This window comes from Psittacula echo (assembly GCF_963264785.1).
Source record: "Psittacula echo genome assembly, chromosome: 1".
Lineage (NCBI taxonomy): Eukaryota > Metazoa > Chordata > Aves > Psittaciformes > Psittacidae > Psittacula > Psittacula echo.
The window spans coordinates 67216452-67244032 of NC_137735.1; the positions used below are offsets into that span (position 1 = coordinate 67216452).

At 37.7% G+C, this 27581-nt stretch overlaps 1 protein-coding gene across 3 annotated transcripts in view; it reads left to right on the forward strand.

Annotated features, from left to right (window-relative positions):
• INPP4B (inositol polyphosphate-4-phosphatase type II B) overlaps positions 1-27581 on the forward strand; it is a gene marked incomplete at both ends in the record, with an annotated part of 275319 nt that overhangs the window by 88070 nt on the left and 159668 nt on the right. For all 3 annotated transcript variants that reach the window (XM_080620632.1, XM_080620633.1, XM_080620631.1), the window contains 3 exons: positions 630-674; positions 20643-20761; positions 22533-22649. In XM_080620632.1, the coding sequence (XP_080476758.1) occupies positions 630-674; positions 20643-20761; positions 22533-22649 (281 nt within the window). The remainder of the gene's footprint in view (positions 1-629; positions 675-20642; positions 20762-22532; positions 22650-27581) is intronic.

The following is a 27581-nucleotide window of genomic DNA, read 5'->3' on the forward strand; positions in this document are numbered from 1 at the left end:
TTGGCCTTTGCACTAAAATATGCACTAGAATGTAATTTTGCAGTGAAGGGAATTGAAATGTTCTTATTGCCCTCGGTATATGAGAAGAGGAATTAATGTGCTGTTTTCCAAAACCAAAAAGAAGTTGGTTTTGTTGCTTTACAACATATATGTAGCTGTTTTATTCTACTGTATTAACCTGATTTACATACTTCCACAGAATGTTTTTGGTCTGTTTTTAATGGGATGACATCACTACTTAAGAATGAGTAATCAGATTTAATATTTTTTCATCAGGTATATTGTTAGTTGTTATGATAGAAAATCTTACAAGTGCCCAACTAGTCAAGTACAACTATAAAAGTCAGATCTTTTTCCTTTTTTTTTTCTTCTTGGTTTTCTTTCCCAGCAACAGAAAGTTTCTATTGAAAAGAGAAATGTCTTCTTCAAAAACATAATTTTTTTTTTCAGCAAATATTTCATGCACAGGTCTCTTTCACTCTAAGTTGGGAACATGAAGTGTTATTCTTACGGCAATGGCAGATAGTTAGAGAATGAATTAGGCGTGTGAAAGTTTGACTATGTATTAAGAAGCTGAACATTGAAGTCTAATTATTTCTAATATATATATTATTTTTTTTTCCTGAAAGGTATTCAGAGAATTGCAAATGAGCCAAAGCTGGAGTTCAGTCTTGGTAAGGTAACAATTTGTCTTCTTGGAATTGCAATGGCCTGTGTGCATGAAGAGTTTATATTTAGCTGATACCCTAAAGCTGTCCCCTTTGGGGCAGATGTACTTCTGTCTGATACAATAATTTTTAGATTATCTTAACTCTATCTTGGTAGATTTACCTGTATGCCTTTTAAAAACTGACAGTTACAGCATTACAAAAGCTTCATTGAGTAGTGTTTTTTCCTGTAGGGACTGTTTCTGCTGAAATGGTTAAATGTTGGCGTGGAGAAAGGCCTAGCTCTGTGTTGGGGAATTACTGTGCTATAATAATTGTTAAAAGTTATTTTAACTTTTCACCACGCTGTAGGTGATGTGACTGTAGTATTTGACATAGCTAGTAATCGCTATACTCGAGGGAGAATAAACTCCCAGAATGATTGTGGTGTGGCATAGGAGAGCAGAAGAAGGTGCTACAAGCAGTGACTGCGAATTAGATGAGCTGTACATCAGGAGAACTTGCTTTCAGTGATAAATGTACCCCAGCAGGCACAAGTGTAAAACCAATGTAAAGCCATTTTCAGACTTGTTTGGACTCATGCTGCGCAGAGCTCTGTTCACTCATGGTGGCAGTATTTGTGTATTGCATTTGGTTGTTTCTATTAGGAATTTATGTTCTGTGGTTTGTTCTGCAGCATTATTGATTGAGTCATTGCAGCCCTGTGAGTGATCTTATACATTGACTTCTGCTGCTGCTTGGTAATAAATAAGAGTAACAGTGTAAATCTCTTGGTTTTGACTGATATTCCTGGCTAATGTCTTAAGTGAGGGATATTTGGCAGTGTAGGGAACTATGTAAAGCTGATTCTTGGTGTCTTGGTCCTAAAATAGTACTATATATTTAAGCGTAGCACATTTACATTGGAGGAATCCACTTTCAGTGGCTGCATGGTCCATGGAAGACTTCAATTTTATTCTAATAGTTATAACTCTTCCTGGAGTGTCAACATATCCATGCCAACTTTCCTAGCTCCAGCCACCCCACTTACCACCGCTGCACTACTTATATGTTTAAATGTACAGGTATGCAGCGAGCACCTCTTTCTGATAAGTGAGACAGGAACAGTTTAGCTGTGAAGTATGCATGTGCTGTTTGGCCCAACCAGCTAGTTAAAATACCTCTTGCAAGGGCAGCCAGTCAAGATGTCTTTTCTGCTGTTCACCTGGTTATTGACAGAGCTGGAAGGGACTCTCACTCTGACAGTCTGGTCTCTGCATCTGGGAAACATGACCTGCCTTGCTGTGCCAGCCTAGCTGCCCGTTGGCAGGATCTTGCCTTTTGAAGGCTTGGTTTTTGTCAAATTAAAGACTTAATATTAGCTTTAGCTAATCAAGCACTTGAAGATCTCTCTGTGAAGCAAACCAAAGCATGGTAAGCTGGGATGAGAGACACATTTGCTTCAAGCAAGCACATTGCTGCAATGTTTGCTTAACTTGGGTAACTAAATCTTGGGGCTCTGTAGAGATGTTTCAACTTGATTAGGCTGGTCTTTAGCATTTAGAATTTGGAAGGCAAATCTAACAGTTGCTAACCTATAATACTGGTTTCTAGTCCTGAAGGAGTGGCTTATATCTATAATTTTGTTCATATGCTTTTATATGAACAATGCTAAGTAGCATACGATATATGTATGTAAATAGACATTTGCTTGTACCAGTTAATATATACATTTTTTAGCTGTATTAAAAAATTGACAGTTATAATATAATTGTAGTTTGTAACTCTTCTGGAACACTCTGGAAAGTGTTCTCTTTATAAAATGCCCAAAATATTGTCTTCCTTTTATTTTAAAGGTTAGTAAAGTGTTTTGGGTGTTTTGGTGATTGTTTTTGTTTTGTGTGGTGGTGGTTTGGTTTGGTTTTAGTTTCTTGAGGTTAAAGCAAATGATAAAAATCTTCTGAATTACGACTTACCAATGCAATATACTCAGCACTTTTGGGATTGTACCTGATCTTGTAACGTTCCTTATTCTGTAGTCAGATCTTGCTTTAGACTAAGATTTTTGATTTTTACATTCCTGAGGACTCTGGAAATATGGCTGGGTTTTGAGCCTTAAAACTGTTGGGAAGTTTTCCTTTTCAAACTTCATCTTGTTTGGCTTTTGAAGTCATTCTGTTCTGCATGCTGTTTTATGAAGCACTAGGAGGTAGCATGTGTCAGTCTGTGCAGAGTTCTGCGTAGAGAGAAGGAATAGAACGAAAGGAATAAAGGCAGATCCTGGGCCTAAATAAAGACCTAATCTAACAAACAGTGAAGCTGGTAAGAATTTTTCCCATGACTTTGGAGTGCACAAAGTCACTTCTTTTATAGATGTTTATTTTGGAGTTACTGTTCTTAGTTGCTTCTTTAAAACATCCCAGCCCTTGAGTCCCAGATCTAACTATATACAGTTGTAGGTTCCTGATTTTGCATTGATTTCAGTGTAGCTACTTTATCAGAACTTAGCTGAAGCATTATGTAATAAGTTATGGGAAATAAATTGTATTCTGCATGTTGGTAAACACTATTGTGAAATCTTTAAGAGCTTCCACCTCTAAAGGTAGTTGCATTTACTTGATGGGGAACTGACAAAGCAGCACAAGAAAACTCAATAACAAAAAAAAAAAAAGAAGGAGCAGGGCAGAATGCACAGTTGATTGTCAAAGTGCTCAAACATGAAATCAATAATGAACATGATGTTAATATGGAGAAATACATTTGAAAAATGGTCTAAAAGAAAAGTTTGTTACTACCAATGACCAGACAAATTCATTTTGACCCATTACAGTGTGTTTGAATTTGTCTAATTGACTAGAATTGTGGAGAGCAAAGGATATTGCAGTTGTGGCTGTAAGTATAATAATCTAGAGAACTGTAGAGAAAGGAATGTCTCTGCATATGTTATAAGCATATTCAGGTACTAACTTTAATGAAAGCACCTGTCTACCATCTCCAAAAGCTGTCAGTTTCTTGGGGAGTATGTTAGGGCTGTGAAGTCTGATGGACTGACCTAATGTTGCACAGCCTGTAGGTACTTTTCAAGGTACAGAATAATGTAACCCATGGTTACATCATTTTACAAAATCTCATTAAACAGTGCACAACTCACAGAAAACTGCAACAAGTAGCTGAATGAATTAAAAATTATAGTTTTGGAGATATTTATTTTTTCATTTTACTGAATAGTGGATTTGACAAGAGCTGTCTAACTGTAAATGCAGAAGTATTTATTCTTTACGGTCTTATTTTCCGAGAATAATGTTGTGATGGCATCTTTTGAAAAAGGTCTTGAAGCAGATTTACCTCTGTACAGTGAACCTAAATGGTGTATGGATGTTGCTCAAATACCATGACTAAATGATTTTTCCAATTCTGAAACATAATCTGCAGCTTTTTCAGCAGCAGTTGTTCCTAGAAGAGTGATAAGCAGAAGTACTTTTTTTTTTTCTTTTCTTTTTTCCCTTTGTTCGTACCATAAGCCTGGAGTCAGAGTCCTGATCCTAGCAGAATTTTCCTTTCTAACTAGGTTGTCATATTATGAGTTGGTGAACAATAAATACTTCGTTCTGTTAGCCAATTAAAAAAAATTCATTACGTTTTTTGTTAGATTTAAAAAGTGATTGTTTCTCCATGAATTGAACTGAAAGTGATACTTTATGCTGAGGGTATATCCCTCAAAAAAAAAGTCAAATGTTGACCATGTTAGGAACAGTATTGGCAAAAATATGAACATGAAGGGTGGGTTTGTGCTTTACTAAAATGTTATTTTTCTGTTTACATTTCATAGTTTTTTGTTGACACAGTTTACCAAATTTCACATGAATTTGCTCTAGCCCTACACAAATTTCATCTTCCACCAAAACAGCTAGTCAGGTTTTCTTCCTAGTTTTACTAATGTTAAATTTTACTGATGGAACTACCCTTACTTGCCTGTATTTGAACTATCAGGAGAAAGTGGATGACAGCCTTGTAAATTCAAATGTGTATAGATCAGGGCTGTTACTAAGGGAGATTTTAAATCTCATAGAATAAAGATTCTCACAGCAACACTCACGTTTTGATATAAATGCTTATCTAGAGGTAAATTTTGAATAGCTATTGCTAATCTCTTTAGCAAGGGGTTTGTAGATACCTGAATTTGAAAAGCTATTTAACAGTTGAAAGGATTTTATTGGAATTTAACCATTCTGAGAGACAGGATTTTATCATCTTAGTTCTTGAGTGATGCAGCAGATAATAGGATTAAATTCTGTCAGAAATGTACAAATTCTGGAATCTTGTCAGAGTTAGCAAAGTGCTATATTTACAAGGCCAGGGAGGAAGGAACGTAAAACTAGGAAGGACCTTCCTTTTTAACATCATAAATAAAACTGGTAGGCTTCTTAGTAAATCAATTTCTTCTTGATATTGAAAATAGTACTTCTGTCTACTTCACATTTTTCTCATAGGCTGCATAAGTATTGTCTTGTGTGCAAAATTCCTTCTTTTCAGAATTTCAAAGGGATAAAGTTGTGTCTATGATAAAAATTATGATGTTTTCTGTGAGGTTGGCTGCTAGATGAGTGCCACATTGAGGCTGGGTACTGGGAGCAGATGAATTATAACAGCTCAGTTTTAGTGTAGTTCATCTACCTCATTCCTTACCAGTAAGGGTACTTGTGCTGCTTTGCCTGAACTAATTCTAGTTTCTGAGGTAGAATGCTCAAAGCAATCAGAAACCTCTAATATAACTTATAAGGTTTATTGAAAGTTACTTATGAAAAGGGTTCCTGAATTAGTTAAGAATTTGTAGATGTAGGAGGAGTTTTAATGTGATTCTGTGAAAATTGAGCTATCTTAATAACTTTTCTCACATAGATTAAAACAAACAAACAACTCAGTATGGACCATAATTTGTCCTTTAGTATTTTTCCAAGTGTAATGCTTGGCTTGTAAAGTATTGGGTGTTCTGGTGGATGTGACAAGACCTTTAAAGTCTTCTGATGAAACTGAAAATGTGTGTTTCCAGGGTATTTTTAAGGTCGTTCATAGGAATATAAGATTAAGATCATTAAGTTAGTGAGAAGTTATTTTGGACACATGCTGCTGCTCTTTCTTCTTCACCATTTTTCTCTTCCTACTTTTCTCCAAAATTACACCTCCTACCGTGCATACTTTCTCCTATTTGTCTTGACAACATACATACTCTTTCCAGTTCAGTTTTTGAAGCTCCTTCTCTCTAATGAGTCTCTTCAGATTCCCTGCATGCCTCCCACGTAGATCTCTTAGACTTCATACTATGAGACTTGATTTGGGGGTGTGTGTGTGTGTATGTGCACGCATGCGTGTAGCCTATTACACATTCAGTCTTTAGGATGCAGGAGTGAGAGAACAGAGCAAGTGGCAGAGCTGTGTGAGAGCCCAGTGGCTGAGCTGGGAAGGGAGAACAGTGCGTTACGTAGCAGTTCTCTGCTATGGAAAGAGTTTTTATGGGCTTCCTAGGTGGACTGGCATTGAGCCCACTCTCCTGTTGCATGACCAACACATCTACGCTTTTATGTGACCTGATGGCTTTGCGCTTACCTGATACATAATGAGTACATGAGTGATTCCCCTGCAGTTCCAGGAAACTGGTCTGAATGAAAAGGACTAGTTACTTAGAGTCGTTTCTGTTGCAGATGTTTATGCACAGAGAGCAACAAGCCAAATAAGGATGAGTTATTCCTTTGTTCATATAAAAAGCTCTGTAAGACTTCCTTACCTACAACAGAGAATTGGATGGCAGTCCTGGCACTGCTGCCTTCTTACAACCTTTCTCTACCTCTTACCTCCCAGGAAGCTGACATTTTAACTGTTCAGGATGTAATTGATTTTTTTTCCTTCTTTCTTTCTTTCTTTCTCTTTCTTTCTTTCTTTCTTTCTTTCTTTCTTTCTTTCTTTCTTTCTTTCTTTCTTTCTTTCTTTCTTTCTTTCTTTCTTTCTCTCTTTCTTTCTTTCTCTCCTTCTTTCTCTCTTTCTTTTCTTTTCTTTCTCTCTTTCTTTTCTTTTCTTTCTCTCTTTCTTTTCTTGTCTTTTCTTTTCTTTTCTTTTCTTTTCTTTTCTTTTCTTTTCTTTTCTTTTCTTTTCTTTTCTTTTCTTTTCTTTTCTTTTCTTTTTCTTTTTAAATTCCTTCACCATGGTGTTGTCAGGGTGGCTTAGAAGGCATGTAGTGGCTGCTGATGCTTTTCAGCAATAAATTTTAGTCTACTCCATAGCTGCAATACTAGAAATAAACTACTTTTTCATAAATCTTTTAAAACTACAATGCTTCTCCTAGTGGAAGGGCTTTTTCTTTTTTTCTATCAAACTGCAATGTCTGATAGCATTAACATTTTAAGCTTTATTTCTACTTAAAAAAGAAATTGTGTATGCCACTGAGACATTTTTAGTATTCCTTGTTTTATGCTTCAGTGGCTGAAATCGTAGTTTTTTATGCTGCTGTCTGATGTCCCTTAGAGTCCTGGGATTTCTTCCAGGAAGGTATGACAAATAGCTTGTATTTTGGAATTACTGGACAGTTAGTTGGGATGCCAAAAGTAACACTTATGATTCAGGGACTGGAGATTAGTAAGGAACTGGAGCATCCTTCTTATGGGGAGAGGCTTGCACTGCTCAGCCTGGAGAAGAGAAGGCTCATGAGGGATCTTATCCTTGTGTCTAAATACCTGGTATGAGAAGATTGAGTGCAAGGGAGCCAGGCTCTTCTCAGTTATGCCTGGTGAAAAAGCAGGAGACTGTGGACTGAAGCTAAACCCACATGAAATTCAATCAGAACACAATTCCCCCATACACAGACATTTTTACTTTGAGGGTGGTAAACACTGACACAGATGACGTAGGGAAGTTGGGAAGTCTCCATCCTTGCAGATGGTCAAAACTCAACTGGACGTAGTCCTGGCAACCTGCTGTAGCTGATGCTGATTTGGAAAGAGGGTTGGACTAATTGAAGCTCATTCTCAGTGAAGCTCTTTGAGCTTCAAGGTAAGACTGATCCTGCAATCTATGTGGCAGGGATTTGTCATGTAACTTGCCAATAGGATTTTCTTAGTGATGGGCTTGCAATGGGCTCTTGTCTCAGTCTGTACCGTATGTTGATAATAAGATGTCTGTTGCCTCGATCTAGAATTTTTTTAGGATCTCTAAATCACTCATAACAGTCTAATTTAAACGTAATTTAAAATTGTTGCTATCCTTGTTGACTCAAGCAGTTTTAGGGAACTTCCATTCTTGCACTGTTACTAAATCCTTTAGGGTGTGTTTAGTGTGCCTCACATAAGGGTATGACAGCAGCCTGAATTGCCTTGCTTTTGGGGCAGAGAATGTGTTAGGACTGGAAGGAGTAAAGTAAATGTGGAATTAAAATTTTGTGAATACTCTTGGCCTGGGATAATATGTTATTGGTGCTAATTTTTATGTTTTAGGGCCTTTTTTTGTACATCTGCATGCATAGTTTAGTTTATTTTTTCTGTATATTCTCACAGGGAAGACTTACTAGTGGGAATGCTTGCAAAGTGCAAGCTTGAAATAGAATGTTTACTGAATATGTATTTACAGCAGTAGAGTTGGCCAGGAATTAAATTGAAATGGACACTTGTACTCTGAGTTGAAACTCTTCCCCCTTTCTCTGTGAGTAAAGGAATTTGGGTCAAAGACAAAATAAGCTGAGGATGACTGTTGAGTGATCTGCCCTTTTTTCCAGTGGGGTGGACCTGAATTCTGGAGTGACCATGAACAGTGACCTGAATTCAGTGACAAGTGAATGTAAAATAATGTATGTAAAATGTAGAAATCACCTTTCAAATTACCTTTTGTCCCCTCTACATCTTCTTCCAGTACAATTTCCTTTTTTAAATCAAGGTGGGACAGATTCAAGAGGAAGACCTGAGTGTGTGTTCATATGCTGTCTGTTGTGTAGTAACTGGTAACTTTGTGGTGTGTGGCTGCTATGTTAGAGGTGAGCAGAATGAAGAACCTCTGTGGATCTGCCCTGTGTCTGACCTCTTTCTGGTCAGGTATTCTACTGAGTTAAAATGGGCACTGGCCCCATTTCTTCTTCAGCTGTCCCACTGGGTCTGTGTGAAGGAAATCAGCAGTGATGTTTTTGCAGAGTGTGGATTAGCAACTGTGCCCTGCCACTGCCTGCCAGCCTGATACTGTCAAGATAGGTGTGTGGTTTGCAAATCCTGACAGGGACAGAGATAGGCTCAGCATTGTTAAGGCAAAGGCAAGTGGGACATGCCCAGAAGCCAACCTGCAGGGATGTAGAGACCTCTTATAGTTGAAAGCTTAAATATCTGGAGACTTTAAACACCTTCAAAGCTACATAGCAGGTGTGCAGAGCCTTAGAGCAGTCTGTTTAAAACCCAGTTGTGGACATCTCTGTCTTTTTGTGTCTTTACGCTTGACTTTTTGCTGTCACTTTTTGCAGTTGGTCTTTTCTCACCTTTAGCCAAGTCTGTAAAATGCTTCATGAAGAATTGTTGGGAGAACTCTGCATCTCTTTCCTTATGTGTCGTTCTCCTTGAAGACAGTCACCTGACAATCACAAAAGAGTAGAGATCACTTGAGTGCCAAAAAGCAAATCGATTATTTACAGATTCTGTTAGGCCAATAATATTTTAACTGAAACATTTTTAAGTAATTCAAAGCATGATAGCGCTTGACTTTTTTGACTCTAATGGTGCAGCACAGCATTAACTGAACATTTGTCTTTGAAATGGCAGTTGTTAAATACATCTCTAACTATGCCTATAGAAATAATTGAAGTAAGACTTTCATGTTATAAAACATTTCCCAATGGACTTATTTTTTTTCACTCCTCATATGTAGAAACGAAAGTTCCAGAAGAAGCAAAACAACTAATTAACAGAAGTTTGAAGTCATCCCTCTCTTCTGAACACATTAGTAATAGATGCACTTATTTGGGGCAGTTTTGAAATGCATGTCCTGTGGGGAGATTTGACTTGAAACTGAGGTTCTTCTGCAGGTCCTGAAAAAAATGGAATTCTCTTAAATGCAGCACCACAAAATGCCACATGATGTTGGGTGCAGCATGACAAGCAGACTGACCTGAGATGCTTTGAAGGGCTTTGCTGAAAACAAACAAAATACCTAAAGAATGCTTTTCTTCATTGTTTTACCCCCATCTCATGTGGATAATAAAGTTTCTAGTACACTTACGGACACTTCAATTGTTGTGATAAACTGGATTTTTAGTCTGTTTTTTCGTGTTATGTGGAATATGAAACTGAAACGAAACAAATTGAATTAAAAAAATACCTGACTTATTCAGAACAAGTAAAAGGTGACACTTTAATCTGCAATCCTGTTGCATTTAAGATTGATTTCTGAGAGATTGAATGAGTACAGAATTTCATTATGAGTTAAGAAGAATTTAGTCCTGACATTCTTTGAAGACCAGAATTCTTTTAACCCAAAATGCTGAGGATTGTTGGCTGCAGGATTTTAAATGAACTGCTTTAGAAACTAAAATGGGCTAGCACCGTTTTCAACTTTGAGATCTGAACATGCTCTCATTGAGATGAAGAGCAGCAATACCTAGGTCATTCTGGATTTAAGTCTCAGATCTGCCACGGGGGGTCTCTGCAGAGACACAGGAAGGTCTTCCCCCCCCACCTTTTAATTGTTAAATAATATTCTTTGTACAAAGGAGTTGAAATAATTTACAATTATTTCTCTGCGAAGAAGAGAAAATTATATCTTTACATGTGTCAACTCATCAAAACCAAGGCAGTTTCACCCTAGTATTGTAACGTGTAAATAGCAGATTTTCACCTTTGAAGAAACTCCTGCTAGAAATGACAGTCTATTTATAGTATCAACATCCAAATTTCTGGTTTAGCATGCAGCACGTTGGGCCCTACTGCTCTATAGAAATAGTTAATATCTCCTCCTTTTAAATCTGTCTCAAAATAAAAGCTTGCAGACCTTTTGTAAATCTGTGAGTTAAAAATTTAGAGTAATAATTATGAGCCAGTATCTTTGAGGAGATGAACTCGGTGTTGATTTTGAAGAAACTGGCAATGCAAATGGATAGAGTGCTTTAAAAATGGTACTTTAAGATGACATCTGAGTGTGTCACAACAGCTACAGTCAGTATGGTCTTTGTCACCCTATACTTTTTTAAAGGCTGTTTGTGTCTATCAATAGAGTTCTCACGATTGAGATGTAAATTTGGAAGAGTTTAGGAATAAACATTTTGTTTTCAGAATATGTGAGTAAACAAATCCAAAATGCTCATGGGAGATGAATTCTTGCCCTTTGACACAACCCTTGATCTGTGAGCTTTTATTATTTCTGGACTCTTGTGAGACCTCACTTGGAGTATTGTGTACAGTTCTGGTGTCCTCAACATAAAAAGGACATGGAACTGTTGGAACAAGTCCAGAGGAGGGCCACGAGGATGATCGGGGACTGGAGCACCTCCCGTATGAAGATAGGCTGAGAAAGTTGGGGCTGTTCAGGCTGGAGAAGAGAAGGCTGCGTGGAGACCTCATAGCAGCCTTCCAGTATCTGAAGGGGGGCTATAGGGATGCTGGGGCTATTCATTAGGGACTTTAGTGACAGGACAAGGGGTAATGGGTTCAAATTTAAACAGGGGAAGTTTAGATTGGATATAAGGAAGGAGTTCTTTACTGTAAGGGTAGTGAGGCACTGGAATGGATTGCCCATGGAGGTTGTGAATGCTCCATCCCTCGTGGTGTTCAAGGCCAGGTTGGATGAGGCCTTGGGTGGCATGGTTTAGTGTGAGGTGTCCCTGCGCATGGCAGGGAGGTTGGAACTAAATGATCTTAAGGTCCTTTCTAACCCTAACTATTCTATGATTCTATGACTCTGTCATTAACGTGAAAAGACACAAGTATGTGTTTTCGGTTTGTTTTGGGTTTGATTTTGTTTTTTAATTCCTTAAAAAGGGGTTATACTTTGCTATTTCATGCCAGTTCCATGCTATTAAAATCATCTTAATTTATTTGTCAAAATGGCTATTTCAAAATTCCCTGAGGAGTAAAGCATTGTCTCTTACTTGGATCTCTAGTTTAGGTATTAATCCAGAGTTGCCACCTTTTCAGACAAGTCTTACTGATATTAGAACATCTTATCCTTTTAACTACAGCTTGCATGCAGATTACTTAGCATTTATCATGCATTTCCTGCCTAGGAAATTTAATCATTATGGGGCTTAAAGTGATTGTTCTGGGTTGCAGAAATCTATTTTCTCCTTTGATTAAAAGTGTCTCTTGCTTTTCTTTGCCTTGACTTTGAAGTACATTTTAGTCTGGTTTACTTTTAGACATGTCAAAGAGCGTGGGTTTTGTTTTGCTGAAAAATGACCTGTGGCATATTGGAGTGACTAATGCTTTACTTTCCATTTTCTGGGAGGACCCTCTTTTTTAGACAGAGACTCACTATTTCAACATTTGACTGGCACCTATGCAACGAGAACCAAGTGTGGATCAAGCTATCATTTAGCATCCCAGTGGGGGGTATAATAAAAAACCCCAGTAGAATCATACAGCTCAATAATACCCTGACTACTTTTTTTAAAGGTTATGTTCTGGCTCATTTGAGCACTACAGATGGAGGGTATTACAATGCTCAAACCTTTCTGCTGTGCTCCCATGGGGGTTGGATTTTTAGGAATCTTTGTGAAGTTGATCCAAACTACACTGCTTCCTCTCCCTTCACAGAGGCTCCATCCCTGGCATATGTAAAGGAAAGAACACAACTCTTCTCAGACAAATGTTCTGTTAGACAGTGGAGCAATAGTTTGGCTTCCAAGTCTTAACTATCGTCAGTCTTTTGTGAGTTGCAGTCCTTACTGCATCTTGTCCTGGCACCTTCATTGTGATTGCCTTTACTATGTAACATTTTCACTCAAAGAAGAAATTAATAGTTCTGTTCACTAGCGGTGTCTCATGGGCAACAGGGCTATGGCCACATAGTTGATTAGCTTATAATTAATTACAGCTGGCTTCAAAGAAGTTTATGTGAAAAGGACATCCTCATCACAGCCTCTAAAACCGCACTATTGTTTAGATGTGCTCGGGTCAGTGTTAACAGCAGCTAGCTTAGGTTGTAATAGCTGTGGGACCCTGAAGGCCTGTCCAGGCTGCATGACATGCTGAAGAAGCAGGGAGGAACACTGTCTGCTGAGGTCTCGATTCCTGTAGCTGGACTTCTACCCAGAAGCCAGAGTAGCTCACTCAAAGCAGCTGTACTGCAGTGAAGAAGCACCCTGAAAGATTTAAGGTTGTTTAGAGTTTTTTCCGAAGCTTGTTGTCTGCTGTAGTTCTTGGACTCTGTGTTGCTTGACTCCCTTCCTTTACTTTTCAAGGGAAGCTTCTTTCCTTGCCAAGCGTGAAAGTATGTTGTAAGGATTTATATGATGACTTGGATTTGGAGTAAGACTAAGCAACAGCTGAATTTTCTTTACATATTAGAGGAAAAGACTGTCTCAACAGTATTGTAAAGTCATACTGCACTCTGAGGGTCAAAACCCTGTAATGCGTCACTTGACAACTGGCATAGCACTATATAAATGCTTATGTCAAAGGAAGCAATGTATGCTGTTAGAAAAAAACGTGGCAGATGGAAAACTTTGAGAGAGACTTGGCACTTCTGTTTCTTTTCATCCTCTTGTTGTATTGCTGATATATTTTTGAACATTTATTATATTTCTGAAGAGAAGGACAAAGGAATCAGCAGAATGTATTGTATTTATAGAATATAGAGAAATTGATACAGGTTCTGGATGTTTGTTATGAGCTTACAATATAAAGAAACTTAAAGCTAAAAGAAAATAAGAAGTCTGTATACCATTTGCTGTTCTTCTGATTCCTTGGTTGGTACTTAAACTTGTAACCACTCAATTTTGGGGATCATGAGAAATCTCAGAAAAATTGCAGCAAGTTTTCTTCTTTATTTGATACTTGATATGATAATACTGGGAGAAGGCGAAGGGGGAGATAGTGTTTCACTCTGTTTCCAGGAGGTTTAAATGCTTGTGGTATTCTAAAATACCAACAATACCAAAGTAAATTATAGCCTTGGAATAGCAGTATCAAAAATAATTTTGATATGAATATATTTTGGAGTGTAGTAATATATAGCAAGTTTTTGTAAGACTAAGCAAATTTTTTCCTCTATTTTCCTTCTTATTTCTCTCAGCAGAGAACTGAAATCACCTTCAGGTTCAAGCATAACTACCATTTCTGCTTATGGCCCTGCCTGTTACAGTTTTGGACAGAAGGTAGCGATGACAATTGAGAATCTAAAGCAACAGCAAGAGCCTCTGCTTTGCAGTCGCTAGACTGCTGTAGCATCTCAGTGTTCCTTGTGCTGTTAGAGGCACAGTATGCTCAGTAAGGAAACACAGTCTTTTTCTGGAAGAATTACAAAGAATACACAGAGACACATTTTCAGATACAGTTTCAAAAATTAAAGGAGCTTAAAAATATTGATCAAGAGCAGTTTTTCCATAACTTAAGAAACCAGCTGTTCTAAGTAAAGCTATGAATTCACTTCTGTGACCTTGTTGCTATTGTATAGCTTAAGTCTGGAGCACAGGGGTGGCGGAAGTCAGTTATATGCAGTTGTAAATAAAGCTGGAGGAGCATGATGGTTCGAAGTGAATGTGCTCAGTCTGTCATTAGCAATGGATTAAGGCACTACCAAAATGCAAATAACACTGAATGGATGGTTAACACATGTAGCCATGCATTCAATTCTGCAGTGGAAATATGATGCCCATGAGCTGTTCGATGATCCAGTCAGCCTCTTTCCTGAGTCTCTTCATCTATCATACTTAAACTCTTAAGCAACTGGGACTGTCCAGGCTGAATAGCAAAACTGCAGTATGAAATAGGCCTGTTCTAACTTGTCAAAAGAATTGAGACCCACATGCAGGATATGGCTATTATTGCTGCTGGTAATGGCAATGAAAAGTTAGTCTAAGCCTTTGCGTTTATTTTACCTTCTTGGAGAAAGCAGAAGGATGCAGTTAGGAAGTGCATCTTAATGCACTTAATGCATACTTAATGCTCTAGTACAGTATGAAGCTTTCAGTAAAATAGAAAAGACACAAACCCTAAAATTTCTTTAGTACTGCAAAAGCCAGGGTGGGCAGAACTTACTCTGAAATAGATCACTTCTGATTTTCACAGTGGTAATTCCAACCAGATTTATAGCTTCATATGCAAATAGGAAGATGAGTGCAGCTGCTGTCTCAACTCCTGGCCATGATCGCTTATCCCACCCTCCATCAGCATATTGCATTTTCCTCCAGCAGCACTCGTGTATCTTATTTCAATGACTCCTAAATGATTGTGTACTTTTAGCTGCAAATTAAGTGGGTGACAGTTGATGTTTTTCTAGACAGCATATTGAGGTATCACTTACAGTGAGTATTGCTAATATTTGATGGTGTTTGTGGTTTTTTTCACCCCAGATCTGTATTTGTAGAGATTTCTTAGAGATACCTTTCTTTATGCTTTACCTGATGAGACTTCCTTGTCATCTCTTTCTCCTTGGACTGTTGATAGAAATCTTCTTGCTGCTGTTAATTACAGGCATGCCCCAAAGGATACTAATTGTGTTATGTATGTGCATTTCCTTGAGCTATTAACTAGGTTACTTTAGCAACCAGCTGTACATTCCAGAGAACAGATATGTATTTTATCTTTATACAAGTCTCATCTCCAGAGACAGAAACAGTCTTCTTGAACATTTTCTTAGGTAAAAGTCAGTGGTTCTCTGCTGATTTGTATGTGATCCAAATACAGTCTTCTGTTCCGTAGAGATTCCTTTTGTTGCATAGTTTACCGGAGTCTGAGCATCTGTTTTAGTCACTACTGTTAAAGAGTGTCCCTCCTAATACACAGCTTTTTCATGGCTATGTAACTGTGACTTCATTTTGCAATAACATGGATATTATAATTTCTGTGGCTGCATCCTTTGATATTTAGTATAGTACAGTAAATTTTACTGAGGGTCCACATTGCAAATTGTTGTTGGAGTAGCTTCTCTGTTATTTTGGTCCCTAGGTAGAAGTGCTCTTGAGCAACCAGCAAACTGAAGCATTCCTCGGAAATGTGAATGGGACAGCCAATTAGGAATATTTATAATAAACTAATTAATAATATTTATTGTGGAGCACTATCTGGAGGGGTGCTGATTAACATCTTTCTGTGTTAATACCAGTCCCCAGATGTTTCTCTCATTTGCTTTCAGGCATGTTTTGCCATGCAGAGAACACATCTTTGTCCTGTTCTTATCCCTCTTGCAGCTGTATTTACATTCCTACTTCAAAAGTATGTCCAAAGCTTTTCCTCTCTGTTCTGAAGTTGGATTATTCCTAAGCCTTTATATGTGGCTTACTGAAGGTATTCTTTTCAGCAAGCGTGGTTAGTGCTGTGTGTTCGCAGCAGAGGCAGAAGCAGTGGTGATGTGCCCTTCCTTCTCATATGCCTCCCCATCCTCTTCAACAACCCCCAGGGTGGAGGAAAGAAATCTGTGTACTGTTTAGCGTTCTGCATGTAGCACAGGTCTGAATGTAGTGTTCTCTTATTTAATGTGTCCTTTTGCTCACTAAGGAATAGCTGCACCTCAGTTAATTAGTCTACCAAGACAGACTGTACATTATTATTTATAAACTAAGTTGCTTTGGGATAATAACACTGCTGCAATACCAATGAAATGAAAAAAACCCCAACTTTTGAACATTATGTTCACATATATGTGTCTGTGAGACACACAGGCTTCTCCCATGACTCTTGTCCTCAGATGCTACTAATTTTCTGTTCTGTTTTGACAGCATACAAAATAGTGTGCCCTGGAGACAGCAGGGCTGTGGTGCTTAATTTGTGTCCCTTGCTAGCCCCTTGGAGTAAGTTTTGGTTTGGAAAATGGAGACAGATGAAGCTGTGGGAAATTGTGTTTTTGTCTCCAATTAGAGGAAAAGCTACCTTTCAAGTTGTCAAGTAGGCTAATACACACATTGTGTGAATAAGTAGTCTGGGAAGACGTTCTCCAGTGTGCTGTACTTTCCCCCACTAACAAAAATAAACACTGCCATTTCAATGTCATTTACCAGTTTTTTGGCTAGTCTTGGCTTCCTTCCCAAACAGCTTTGTGAACTCTGAGCTGAGGGTGTCTTTCAGTCCCTCTGCATATGTCTGTTTGCTCCATCTACTGGACCTTTTTAAGTTCTGGGAGATGCTGCATCTCCCCCTTTCTCTACCAGATTCATTTCTTTTGGCTCCAGTGGGCTTAGTGCTTGGAGTGGTGCTGAATGCCTGGTCAGAATTGTTATAGTTCCAGGGAAGGTGGATGATGAATTTTCAGACTATTTCTATTTTGTTTTGCTTTCCCCCTTTTCATTTTCATATGCTCACAGGGATTTTTCAGTCTTTTTCTCTGTGCTGTGTTCCTGTATGGAGGTAGTGTTTTCAGAAAATTCTTCCAGATCAATGAGTCAGTCACTGAAACTGTGAAGCAAGATTCTGCTCTGTTTACATTATAGCCCAGTTTTGAGGTAACAGTAACTAGTCTTTCTCCTCTGTTGTCTTTACATGAGCACACACGCTCACAGAAGGATGAAGAGCACAGCCAGCACGTCAGTGCAGCGTAGAAGCTAGTGAAATATTGAATGTGACAGGACTCGAGAGTCAAACAGCTACTTGTGCAGTTTGCATTTGCAGCACACATAGTTTGTGTGCTTCGTAATGGTACTGGAATGTAGAGGTCAGTGTATAGGCATGACTGTTAGAGAAGGAGCACTCGTTTACTGGGATTCATGTAAGAATAGTATTATAGATTTAATAGTAGAACAACAACAGTAATGGACATAATATTCTCTTAGCTTTTATTCTTTAGAAAAATAAGTGTTGAAGGATGATTGATAAAATGTTATCTGTTTTAAGGCATTTAAAATGTTTAGACAGTTTTATATATAGACCACAGAATTTTGCAAAATACATAAGTATTTGTAAATATATTCTAGAGCAATTCTTTTTCCTTGCAGCCTTTCATTTTGCTCTGCACATAGTGATTACTTTGCTGTCTTGTCTTCTTTTTCTTTGCTTAATATGTAGAGGAGTTTTCTTCCTGTCATCTTAGCTTCTTTCTTTGTTGATGTAAAAGCATAAAATATTCCTAATACAGTTCTTCCTTAGACATTCATTGTACGCTGATAGGTTTAAGAGAGATGGGATCAGCAGGAGAATGGATGACTCAAGCTTCTACACTGAGTCAACAGTCACAATGAGTAGATTCATATACTTTTGGCATGTAGGTACAAGCTGTCACTTCATTTCACTGAGTTTTGTTGAGGAATTTTTTCAGAATTAATTCAAGCATAGTAAAGTATTAGTGTGACCTATTATAAGGTCTGCTTGGCTGTAGGTTATGATGGAAAATGCATTGGTACTGTTACCTGCTTTTGCTGTGCTATATTTGCAGTTAAGAAAACAGCCTCAGCAAGCCTTTAATGTTTGTATTTTCAAGTTTCTTTTTGAATAGTATGTCAATAATGCCCAGTGGATGTGTTTAAATATATAACATGTAGCTGGTATTCCATTTCCACAGCCATGTAATGTTTCACTTTTTCCAAAGTGTGTTGGCTATTTTTTGAGAAGACCTAAGAGATTCAGAGATACTGCCAGTAAAATAGTTCAAAGGGCAGTAATGCCATGTGGGGCTGTGGAACTTGCCAGGCTATAAACAGGATATAAAAAACCTTCTTGTTTCTTTGCCATCAGCTTAAAAGTCGTCCTTATGTTGTGTTAAATAGTTCAGTTGGGCTGTTTTTAAGGGAAGTGATGCACTGTGCTCAAACTGGCAGGTTCTGTGTCACACTGAATCATTTCTCTGCCAGCAACAACCTTACCGAATATCCTCTCTAACTGAAGAAATAGTTGTGAACAGCAGTAGCACAATGTCACAATAGAGACAAAGTAGGTGGAGGTTTTGCTTAATTTCATTTATCTTTCTCCCCTGGGATTTTCTGAAGAGTTCTGGTACTTTGTGCTGATACTCCCCATTGGAGAGACACAAGTGAATTATCTTCAGGTCAGCTTTACTCAATGAAATGCTGGATTGTGTTACTAAACTGCCTTCTTGCAGGAAAATGATCTAATGACTGGATTGTCCTGCTATCATAGAAATTAGTTGTCTCCTATGCTTAAATATCACCAACGTGGTAACCACTTAGTGCAGGTCTTCTTCCTATTGTTAAAGGTTTGTCAATAGGATAAAAGCCTATGCTATTGGAGTTAGTCACACCTAGTTTATGTATTTAAGACATCCTACAAGTAAATCAAATTATTATTTATGGGGCACTTATCTCCAACATGCACCAGTACCTTTTACAAGAGTTCATCTGCAGAGTTCCTGCCAGAGTCACTGGTGGAGTTTTTGGGAGATTTATTTTCATTTTTCTTAAGTTTCCTGTCTCTGTTTTTCCCTTCTTTTCTCCCTTCTTTCCTTTTTGTCTTATCCCTCTTGTACCACCAAATTATGATAGGGTCAGTTTGAGACTGTGTATCAAGAGATTACATTGGAAGTTTGGGCTAAGGCAAAAACTTCAAAATGCTCAGTGAAGATTAGATTTAATTGCTTCCTTGTTCCCTTTTAACTGTTTTGAAAGGAGTGGTAAAACCTTCAGCCAGTTTTCCTTTTATTTCCTCAAGCAGCAGGTCCTAACCCCTCACCCCCCCCAAAAAAAAAAAAGTATAAACCAAGCTGAGTTGGCCTTTTGTATGTACCAGAGCTTGCCTTGCCTTGGCTTCTCATCAGGCCAGGTTTGCTTGCTGTGAGGATAATCACTCGCCTTTCAAAACATTAAAGGTCAGCTGCACTTGAGGAAGCCCCTGGTTGGCAGTGACTCCTAGAAAATTTCACAGCATTTTCTTGACAATTAGCCTCTCCAATCCCATAGGCTTTTCTTTTCTTCCCTCTGGATTCTAAGATCCCAGTGGAGTGTGATGCTCTGCAGAAAGCACTGGGTAGGTGCTATCACAGTATTCACTGTTGCGTGTCCTCTGCTGAAGAATGTAAGGTGAATGGGTTTTGCTTTTGAGCCAATGCATGCCTCATTAGTCTACATCCCTTCTGCAGAACAGCTAGTGGTGCACTTGTTTCTTTTCTCCTTTTCTATTTCTTTGGTGCTTGCATCCTTTTGGTTAGAAGGGATGAGATGTATTAGTCTAAAGAGTGAACTCAGTCACCTGCATGAGTGAGCCCAGGTAACAGCAAATTATAAAACAGGAGCTGAATTTCTCTATACTTGTTAGCTAGAATAAGTTTTAATAATGATGTGACATAGCCAGAATACGATTATTCTAATTTATATGCCAGACAAAAGAATTGGTTGTTTTGCTGTCTGCTTTCAGTTATGTAGATTTTTTTACTCAGTGATTAATTCTACTAAATATTCCTAATGTAGTATCAGACTGTATAAACTAACCTTATCATTGAGAGCATTTAACTGGTTTAGAATGTGTTTAAAATGGTCGTATACTGTGAAAATTGTCAGACAAGAGATGATCAAATTAGGCTGCTAAGGGAGATTTCATGGCAAATGGAATAAGTGCTTATGTAAAATTACCTGCTGTTGCAGTGTGTGTAAGTGTGTGCGTATGCGCACGCACATTCGTATACTGGAGCTGATGAGCCTCTGGCACAGAGCTTTGCAGAAGCTGCAAGTATTTTTAGTGGAAACGAAATCTCAGTTCAGTGCTGCAGCATGTGACTTCCTATTTCTGTAAGTTACTTCCAAGGGACTTCCTCTGTTAAATCGGCTTGTCTCTAGAGATCTGATCTGAAGCCGACGCTTAGTCTGCTTTGTCCTCTGCCTGTGACAGCTTTTTCCCAGAGTTTTCTTTTGAGAATTTCTTTTTTATTTTGTACTGTCTCCAGCATGCAAGGATCTAGTGGCTGCTACCCGTGATCGGAAGCTGAATACGTTCATACAAGTCTCAGTGGTACATCCAGCAGAGCACATTTTGACGAGGTATTCAAGCACTGAAATCGTGGAGGTGAGAGTCTTTCTTAATTCAATTAACATGTTGATTAATAAATCGCTCGTTTCTTCCTTAGAAAGAGAATGAGAAATAAAACAAGTTAGTGCATAGTCTTAGGTAAGACAAGCACACTCTGGCAGTTAGTTAAGCATACCTAAGAGTGTTCTGTATTTCTTGGCATTTAACCAGGATAAACAGTAAGAAATGAACTTGGCTTTTCATTAGAGCTCTGTTGTTCCAAGTAGAGATATAGAGAATACTCCGGTTCTCCAGACATAAGTCTAGAATGAAACAGGGAATAGTTGCTCTCATGAAAGAACAAGGCAGTGCAAAGTAAAACTATATTAAGAGTGCAGTGAGTTGGTAAAGTATTTTTAATTTACAGAAGAACATAGGTGTGTTGTATGGTCTGTTATCCTGTTTCTTGTTCTATTTTTTTCCATTGGAAAGTTGATGTTTTGCAATTTCTAGAAGTAGCCTAATATTTTTCAATTAGGGAAAAGAGTGTATGTATGTAATGTCTGTGACTTGATACAAAATAATTAGTGTCTTGCATCACATATTATATCTTCGCTTTGCCGTATAAGCGTAAGTGTCAAAACCAACAAAAATGGTTCACAGAGAAAATGAAGTGTGAGCAAGCAATGTAGGTGTAACTTGTTTAGCTTACTGGAGAGACTCATTAAGAAGAGGGAAGTCTTATTATAAACACACACAGGATTTTGCCAAAGGCTTCTTTTAACTATTAAATACAGTAGAAATATTTCATGAGCTCCTCGTGTGATCAGTTTCAACCAGCTACTAATTAAATTGTTATAGTTTCAGCCATCAACCATCCTGAAACTGCTTAATTCAGGTATCTTGTGTCTGATCAGGATGTTTCATTGCAGACTGTCTGCAATGATGTTCTTCAGAAGATAGAATGGATGTATATTTTCTTAATAGAAGTTGATGCATTTCCTAACACAATGTCCTAGATCTGAATAAATCCCTGAATTTGTTGTGTCAAGGCTCTTAGCTTCACAGTCAGGCTTTGGGGGAAGGGGAAGAAAGGGGCACAGAAAAGCTATTTTCTACAAAAATTTAAGGATACTAGCCTGGTAATCTTTGGAAATTAACTATTATTAAACATTAAGAAATGATACGCACCATTTTATATGTTTCATTTAATTGTCTGTATGCTTAAAGCTGTGATATAGTTACCTCTTTGTAGAGCTTTTTAGATATAATCATGTTACAAAACACAGAAATGTTACCTTGCTCCACTACTGCCTAAGAGGGATAGTGTAATCCCCTCCCCGCAAAGCAGTATGCTTAACGTAATACAGGGAGTCCCCGTAGCATTTCTGTAGACACTGTGATTTAATGAAGATCTCTTTTTTTGTTTGTGTGTAAGTTTTATTTTTAGGTTATTTAAATTAATATGAAACTGTGGTACTTTCAGAGAGTATTGTGAGAGAAAGAAAGGGATGGTTTATTGCATGTTGTATTCCAGATATTGATACCTGCTGGCTGAGTTGTTTAAAGGCATGTTGTTAGTCTCTGTTTCAGCAGCACTTAACATCTTTTCCAGTTAAAAAACTTTCCAGAAAGTTATTTGAAAGTTTCCTGACTAAGTTTTAAAGTTCTCCAGTTTTCTTACAGGTTGGATAATACTTAGCTGTTCAGATCTCTCTGCTATAGAAGCAAAGTTCTTTGAAAGAGCCCACAGTTTCTGTACATCTGCACTGATACACTACACATTGCACAGCTGTTACCTTACTGAATGTTTACTCATGTTACACAGGGTACAAAAGATCCACTGTTTTTAACTGGTGTGACATTCCCACCGGAATACCCTATCTATGAGGAGACTAAAATAAAATTAACAGTCTATGATGTCAAAGATAAATCTCAAGACACGGTAAGTGCTTTGCTTCATTTCTTGCATAAATCATACTGAGGATTCCATGTTGTTCTTTGGCTTTCTTTAGCAAGTTTGAAAATTGCAGAAATAGGTTTATCTGAATTGGTTTTGCTCTTCTTTTATACTTAAAATAGACTTTATTTTTTGTTGTTATGTTAGAGAGTAGAAAATGAGAGCCAGGCTTATGATGGACCCTTTGCTGCTGTTTAATTGGTTGCATAAATCGGCACAGGAATTCCTGGCAAATGAAAGATTACTCTTCTGTGCTTTTTGATGGCAGAGAACATATGCAATAGAGTGAGATAACACCACTGTGAATAATTTTTCAGAAAATGTTTCTGATAATATATATACCCACACCAGAATGATAGTATAGCCTGTAACCTGGTGTTTGAGAGAGATAATCATACTTTATTTTGATCTCTTGCATGATGGTACCTGCAGGTCTGCAGTGGCTGCTGCTATTACTGGTTTGTAAGAGTCCAAGGTCTTGTTAAAGGCAAATCATTCTGAGTTCCAATATTGCATATTTTTGGTTTCACTGTCAGCTTTTTATGCTGAGAAACAGTTACTCTCTTGAGATGATATATGGAGGTCAACAGGACTGTTTGAGTGATGTAACTGCTAAATATAGGCCTTGAGTGCCGTCTCATGTGCTCCAGGTGATCTAAGACAGCCTTATAGAGCTAGAAGATATCATAGGACCTATGGGAAATGTGTGGTTTTCTTCTGTGGCAGTTGGAGTCTAGCTGATAGTTTTCTCTTGGGCATCAAAAATGGCCCTTGATACCCGTATTTAATTAGCTGAACTGCCCTTTACATGTCTGTAATTGGCCCCCAATATGAGTAAAGACTGTGCAAACTCATGTCATGACTGTATACACGTTCATTATCCATAAGAAGGAAATTAAAGGCATAGCTTACAACTTGAGAATGTCTTTGCTTGCAAAAGTAAAGTTATATGTTTAGAGGACTTCTAATGTTTTTTATATAGAAAATAGTTGATATATTTGTTTAAATTTTGGACCCTTGTGAGCAAACAGGTTGGATCGGTCTCCTTACTGGGATTTTTTTTTTTTTGAATGGGAATATGTGAAATATTTTAGATGTAGAATCTTTATTTCTTTCAGTTTAGAGATTAAGTTATATTTTCTGTTTAAGAATAACCAGAGAAGAGGCATATATGCACATTTTCACAGTGTTTATGTTTTAATTTTCAGTTATGGTTTAAGACTACAGGGGCTTAAAATAGGATCTGCTGTTTATTCAGTAGAATTGTCACCCATGGACAGATAGGGGAATTGAGCGAAGGGAGTTTGACTTTGTCCCTTCCCTTGCAGTTTCTATTGTGACTGACAGATGGTAGAAAATAATATCCCATCTGTAAGCAAAAAAAGTGGACTTGATTCAGTTATCCTTGTACTACTACTCTTCTAGCGGCAGACCTCTGTATATTGCTTTTTACACAAGGCAAGATCTAGCCTAGAGAATTAATATAATTTGATAAGTTTTTGAAAACTTTTAAGAACTATTTATAACTGTTCCTTAAAATTATAATACAGGAGTGAAGTCTCTCCCAGAGAATGCTATTAACATAGCTTGTAAGTCACAGGAGAGAATATATTTTTCTTTTTTTCATACCATTTATGTAGTTGCTATGTAAAACATTCCAGATCTATAGCTTATAATACTTTTTTATAAGGAAAGATGTTAATACTTAGCCATCTTACAACTGGATGTAGGTAAGAAAAATTTAAATAAGCTATAGGATTTAAATCAAGGTAGACTGCAGCATGTGTGAATGATCCTGGGCCACCCAGACTGTGACTTCATTTGTGCCAATATTTGGATTTCTGTTTTCATCCTAGAATATTAGTAATGATCTAACTAATAACTTAACTTTCCTATAATTGGAAGCCATTGCATTTTTCTATTAATTCAAGTGACTTTTTTGAGTCTGGAGGTGTATATAGATTTGGAAAAGTCAGGTTTAAATCTGCTACAGCTTGATACCATTGCCAGCATAGCTGCAGCTGCGCAGACCTTAATGGTTGCTTCACGACCCAAGAAATGGGATGTGTCCCTTTGGCAGTAAGCCTGTTCCAAGTGCTGTGGCTTCAGAGTTCTGATGATCCATGCTACAGTAAAGCTGGCTTTCTTGTTTCTCAAAAATTGCTGCCACAGCTTATGGCCACAACGTGTAGCCCCACCATTTCTTAGCCAGGTAATCCACTTGGGGGTGGAGGGGAATCCAAGACTGCTAGGTCACTTTGCTCTTCTAGGCCATGCTTCCATACTGGTTACGAGCTCATACAAATGAGCATCTATGGCAGAATAAACCTGGAATCTGACAACTGCGAAATATTTTCAAAAATTGGGCAACAAGCTAGAGTAGTAGGAATTTCCACAAAGAGCTGTACTAAACCTGGTTAGTTCAGTTAACCAGTTCAAAGTAGTTAATATCCTTCATCACAAATATATGCTTATTCTTTTCTTGTTTCCTTGTGTAATTAAAATGAAACTAAAGGAATTGAATTGCATGCATTAAACTCAGCAGGATTTTACTACCACTAATAGAAGACTATAGAGAAGGCAGGGGAAAGGGTAGTGGGTGCATCACAGGGTAAAGTGATTTCTTGGTTTTTAGGTAACCTGCCTCTGTCCGTATGAAAGAATTAGGTCTTATTTTCAAACCCATTGGATTTTTACTGTAATACAGAAAGAATTAAATACTGCTCAGTTTGTGCACACATAACGCTAAAGGGAAAGTGGATACTCCCTAGTGAGAAACAACCAGATTTTTGTTTTGGCATTGCTGCCATGCAGTGTAAATAGAAACTTTTAATAAAGACTATGCTATTCCTACTTTACTTTTATGTATTTGGAATAAAGAAGCTAATAGAGTGTGTTAAGAAGTGTAATTCAAATACATCCAGTAGAGCCATACATACAAAGCAATGGGTAATGCCATGTTCTGAAAAATGTGCAGTGACATCTGTTTCTACATCACAACGATTTTCTTTCCATATTGCCTTGAGCAAGTTTATGTTATACCAGCTTGAGCTGCACTGTCTTGAAGACTTTGGATAGCTGAGTTTTGTTGTAGTGATGGGGCTACACCTGTTAAGTCATTGTTCAAGAAAATTGGAATTAGAGGCTCATACGCTGTTAAAATATTACCTCTGTACCGCTTTTGCACAGACATGCTGTTCTTGTCTTTCGTATAAGCATGCAAGTTTGGTCTAGCAAGTTTTAAAGCTGAAGCCAGATTCGTTCTCTTTGAAAATACCGCTTAGCACAAGTCAGGTGGCACTGCCACGTGACGGACTCACAGGAAATACAAAATAGATGAATTTGTGTTATATTAAGAGGAGGGAGTGCTTAGTGACTAATTTGGGAGGGGGCAGTCTTTCTGTTCTGTGTTTAGAACATGTATACTTGTGTCCTGCAGCAAGAATTCTGAACTTCATTTGTTGAGCAGTGTGGCTATATTTACTGTACTGTAACATTTAGCTCTGGTGAGACTTTTGTTTGTTTGTTTTCCAAGATTGGTTCTTCTGTTGCCTCATTTATATCTGAAATTCTCATTACACTGACTTTTCTATCTGTAAAGTGGGTTTGAAAAATGTTTGTGTCTTGTGTGGTGGGATTATGTGTATTTTAATGCAACAAGATCTTGTAAAAGCTGTCCTTGTTGGCAACTTTCTGTGTCTGGTCTCTGCATCACTCCTTCACAGTTTCCCCTTATTTTCAAGAGGAGAGGGAGACTTCATATCCTAACTAAGGTTACTGATTTAATGGATGTCTTTGCTGTTTACCTTAAAGACCAACAGGTAGATATAATCTCCTTTGGATGGATATAAGTACTGGAATTCACATTTACATATAAACAGCCACTCCAGTGCAATCTCCTGAGAGCAAGGAGAAATGGGATGTATAAAATTCAGTCGAAATATTTACACATTCTACAGTCTGGTCATGCATTTATTATTTCCCAAATTTTCTCTTAATCGCTGAGAATAAAATCAGATTAATTTGGTAATTTTAAGAGTAGGAGGGATAAAAGTGAAGTTTCGGATGTGGAAACATATGTTATAAAGTGAAAATTTAGATTATTTAGGCTTCAAATTGCATGTCTTTTAACTGAAGAGATTTGAATCTTCTATTGAACTTTCTTACTATGAATGAAAATTTGCAAAAGGTTTTTCTTTGTGTGCTTCTCTGTATTGCAAGTATCCTTGTTAAAATGGAATCACACTGGAGTGAGTGGAAAATGAAGACTGCCTGTCATTAAAAAATGTGTTGTGAGTCTGGTTGTGAAGACAAATCTGAAGTGACAGCATTCCACGTTCCCTCGTGGGCATCGATCTATATCACAAAACCACCACACACTTTTTAGTGTGGTTTGTCATCTCCGCTGAAGAGGCCTCATGGCTTGAATATTAGGAACGCTGCAGAGCAGATTGTGAAATGCATTAGCAGAGATAAATGTGAAAGCTTGTCCATCATCTACCTGCACTCTGCCTGTACTGGAGTGCTCTCAGTTCCTCCCTCTTGTGAATGCTAAAACTACTCCAGCTGTTTTTCTTTAAAACTTAAAGTGGTGTTGGAAGTGCTTGACTTTGTTTAAAGAAAAACCACTAAATTCTTCTTTTTCTCAGTTCTGGTCACTGTCATCTCTGCAGGATTTTTAGGAAAATATGGCCTTAAATTAGAAACTCTTAATATCTCATTCTTCTTAATAGAGCAGTACTGTATAGTACCATGGTCCTATCAACAGAAATACGTGCAGTAAAGCTTCAGATGTTCATATGTCTCTTCAACATCATGTAAATTTTTTATTTTATTTATTTTTTTTTTCACAAATACATACTTGCTGATAGATGTAGTTTTCCTTTTGCATCAAACTATAGATTCTTACTAAATGCT